This window comes from Otolemur garnettii, unplaced genomic scaffold (genome assembly GCF_000181295.1).
Source record: "Otolemur garnettii isolate 467f Iridium unplaced genomic scaffold, OtoGar3 scaffold00105, whole genome shotgun sequence".
Classification (NCBI taxonomy): Eukaryota; Metazoa; Chordata; class Mammalia; order Primates; family Galagidae; genus Otolemur; species Otolemur garnettii.
Genome location: NW_003852500.1, coordinates 1,552,062 through 1,555,920, shown reverse-complemented (window position 1 = coordinate 1,555,920; position 3,859 = coordinate 1,552,062). Strand labels below are relative to the sequence as shown.

At 45.7% G+C, this 3,859-nt stretch overlaps 1 protein-coding gene across 1 annotated transcript in view; it reads right to left on the bottom strand.

Annotated features, from left to right (window-relative positions):
- HSH2D (hematopoietic SH2 domain containing) overlaps window positions 1–3,859 on the bottom strand; it is a 9,076-nt gene that overhangs the window by 4,779 nt on the left and 438 nt on the right. Inside the window, 1 exon segment of the mRNA XM_023517197.1 lies at window positions 1,446–1,535. Coding sequence (XP_023372965.1) covers window positions 1,446–1,535 — 90 coding nt within the window.

Here is a 3,859-nt window from a genome sequence, read left to right as displayed (position 1 = left end):
AAAGAAAAAGCTACTACAGGCAAAACTCTTGTGCCTGACTAAGGGTAAATAAGCAGGAGACATGATAATAATGACAAATGTTGAGTCAGACCCCACTGTAAGGCTGTGTGCCTGGTACAGAGGCAAGTGCTCAATAAATGCTGCGTTAATGAAAGCATTTATTTTATTTTATTTCATTTTTTTGCAGTTTTTTGGCTGGGGCTAGGTTTGAACCCACCACCTCTGGCATATGGGGTGGGCACCCTACTCCTTTGAGCCACAGGCGCTGCCCCAGTGAAAGCATTTATTAATGGCTATGTGCTTATTATATCTCATTTAATCATCACATCAATCTCTGAATAGATTTTTTTTTTTTTTGAGACAGAGCCTCAATCTATTGCCCTGGGTAGACGCAGTGGCGTCACAGCTCATGGCAACCTCCAACTCCTGGCCTTAAGTGATTCTTTTGCCTCAGCCTCCTGAGTAGCTGGGACTACAGGTGCCTGCCACAATGCCTGGCTATTTTTTAGCTGTAGTTGTCATTGTTTGGCAGGCCCAGGCTGGATTTGAACCCTCCAGCTCTGGTCTATGTGGCAGGTGTCTCAGCCGCTTGAGCTGCAGGCGCTACCTCTGAATAGAATTTTGGCATTCCTTTGCACGAGGAACAGAGAGGTTGAGTAACTTGTCCAAGATCACAAAAGTACAGAATGGTAGAGCTGAACCTTGGACTGTTTGACTCTTGCCCCAAACTTTTGCCACTGTGGGTAACTATAATTGAACCATTGAACTTTTTTATTTCTTTGGCTTGGAATCCTTCGGATTTGCCCTTTGAAAAATAGTCTTGTTCTGGTTTGGTGCCTGTGGCTCAAGTGGCTAAGGTGTCAGCCACATACACCTAAGGTGGCGGGTTCGAATCCAGCCTGGGCCCGCCAAACAACAATGATGCAACTAACAAAAAATAGCCGGGTGTTGTGGCGGGCACCTGTGGTCCCAGCTACTTGGGAGGCTGAGGCAGGAGACTCGCTTGAGCCCAGGAGTTGGAGGTTGCTGTGAGCTGTGATGCCACAGCACTCTACCCAGGGGGATAGCTTGAGGCTCTGTCTCAAAAAAAAAGAAAAAGAAAAATAGTCTTGTTTTTCTGAATCCTCTGAAATAATACTAGATCAGGTTTTGAAGAGTTAAGTGGTTGGTTTTCCCTGGGTTTTCTTAAGCCGTGGGGTGGAGGGAGAACAGCAAGCATTTTCAAGCCTTCAGCACCCACCTGTTCTGAGACCTACAGTCTCTGTCACTGCAGAGTCTATGTCTTCTGGTTACAGCCAGACTTGCAGCCACTCACTCTTCAGCCCGATCTGGCCAGACCCTCATACAGTTTGCTCTCTGAGAAGTTGGCATGAACCACTCCTTCCCCCCTCCAAGGAAGCCCCAGGGCCCCCTGCCCCTGCCCTGGTCACTAGTCCAGGTCTTACTTGTAGGAGAGTGTGTAGCCCACATGGCTGTGACTGACTCTGATGAGAAAGGATCCCAGTGGCTGTGACTCCAGCAAGTTCTCAGCATCCCTGGAAGGGCACACATGGGAAGTAGATGGACACAGTCCAGCCATCCTAGATATAGGCCAACTGGCCAGACTCCTAGTGCCACGCAACCATGGAGGCCAGTCCTTTTTTAGTTTTCTAAGTGAATAAACAGCCTAAAACCATTTTTTTCCTCAGTTGGGATATTCAGGGACTAGGGGTGTTCACAGAGATGGTAGGTAGCCTCTGATGACCTTGACACCAGCCCAGACCTCCTTTTATCTCTGTCAGTCTCTGCCTGCCTTCCTAATGCCTGCAATTCCCCTGTTAAGGCATTTTTGGATGTCTCAAAGTATCACAAGTAACAAAACTCACACTCATTTGATTTCAAAGCCCAGCTCTGCTGTTGTTCAGCTGTGTGACCTCACGGGATCACCTATGCCTTTCTTTTATTATTATTATTATTATTATTAAATCATAACAGTGTACATTTATACTATCATGGGGTACAATGTACTCTTTTTGTATACAATTTGAAGTACTTTCATCCAACTGGTTAACATAGCCTTCATGTCTTTTTCTTAGTTATTGTGTTAAGACATTTATATTCCACATTTAGAGAGATTCACATGTACCCTTATAGGATGAAGCCTATGCCTTTCTGACCTTCAGCTTCCTCCAGGGGAAAGGAAACACTTACTCCCAGGACTGATGTGAGAACAGATAAAACACGTGCAATTTTGTGAACATGGGACTTGCTACTTGGTAAGTGCTCCCCAAGTATTTGCTATTATTATTGCTATTATTTACTGTGCTATTACTACTGCTATCTGGGGTTCACAGACAATGAGGCAGCCTTCTGTGGGGTAAAGTGGGGAGCCTTTGGACCTGCACTGTTCAATACAGAGGCCACTGGCCACATGTGACCACTGAGCACTTGAAATGTGGCTCATCCAAATTGAGATGTGCTCTTACTTATCTTATCTTGCAATACACACTGGACTTTGAAGACAATACTCTTTTTTTATTTTTAGAGACCGAGTCTCACTTTATCACTCTCGGTAGAGTCCTGTGGCATCACAGCTCACAGCAACCTCCAACTGTTGGGCTTAGGTGATTCTCTTGCCTCAGCCTCCCATGTAGCTGGGACTACAGGCGCCCGCCACAACGCCCGGCTATTTTTTGTTGTTGTTGATGCAGTTTGGCCAGGGCAGGTTCAAACCCGCCACCCTCGGTATATGGAGCTGGCGCCCTATCCACTGCTGCCCCCGACAATACTCTTTTTTTTAAAAATAGGGTCACCCCTATTTTGCTTAGGCAAGAGGGTGGTGGTGTGATCATGGCTCATGTTAGCCTTGAACTTGGGCTTGAGCAATCCTCCCTCCTCAACCTCCCAAGTAGTAGGGACTATAGGCAGGCACCACCACATCCAGCCAACTTTAAAAACATCCTTGTGTAGAGATGGGGTCTTGATATGTGGCCCAGGCTGGTCTCAGATTCCTGGCCTCAAGCAATACCCCCTCGTTGGCCTCCCAAAGTACTAGGATTATAGGTTTGAGCTGCCGCTCTTGGCCCTTATGGATCATTTTTTTAGTGTAAAGTACACGTTGAAGTGATTATCTTGTATAGACTGGGATAAATAAAATATATGATTAAAATTAATTTCACCTGTTACTTTTGACTTTATCTTTTTTGAGACAGGGCTTTGCTATGTTTCCCAGACTGACCTTAGACACCTAGGTTCTAATGATCCTCCTGTCTCAGCTTCCTAAATAACTGAGACTTTAGTTGTGTGCTACTGTGCCCAGGTATTTCTCTTAATATAGCTAACTAAAAATTGTTAAATTGAATGTGCAGCTCATGTTATATTTTTCTTGGACAGCATGGCCCCAGAGATCAGTAAGCATGCCAAATGCTTCCTCTCTGTGGCCTTCACAGAATTCTCTCCATTTCCTGTATGCAGAAGGCCTGGAGGTAACCAACTAGCTGGACTTATTTGTTCATGTCCTCAGAGTTCACAGTCTGAGGTAGAAAGAGACACATTGGTTATATACTGATGGATAGAGAACAGATGCTTATAGCACTGTGTTAAGAAGGATTCTGAGGCTACGTCCTGCCATCACTAGTTGGTGATACCTGGCCAGGGCAAGTTGGGGGGTGCTGCCAGGTTCTTGGCAGTGTTAACCTGGTGGCTACTTGTACAGAGAAAGCTGAGGCTCAGAGAAGGGAAGTGCTTGCCCAAGTTCACATACTGAGTCGGTAGAGGAGGCAGGATTCAAGCCCAGACCTCTTTTCTTCACCCCCTTATTCAGCTGAGGTGAGCCCAGAGTTCTTTTTTTTTTTTTTTTTTTGAGACAGAGCCTCTAGCT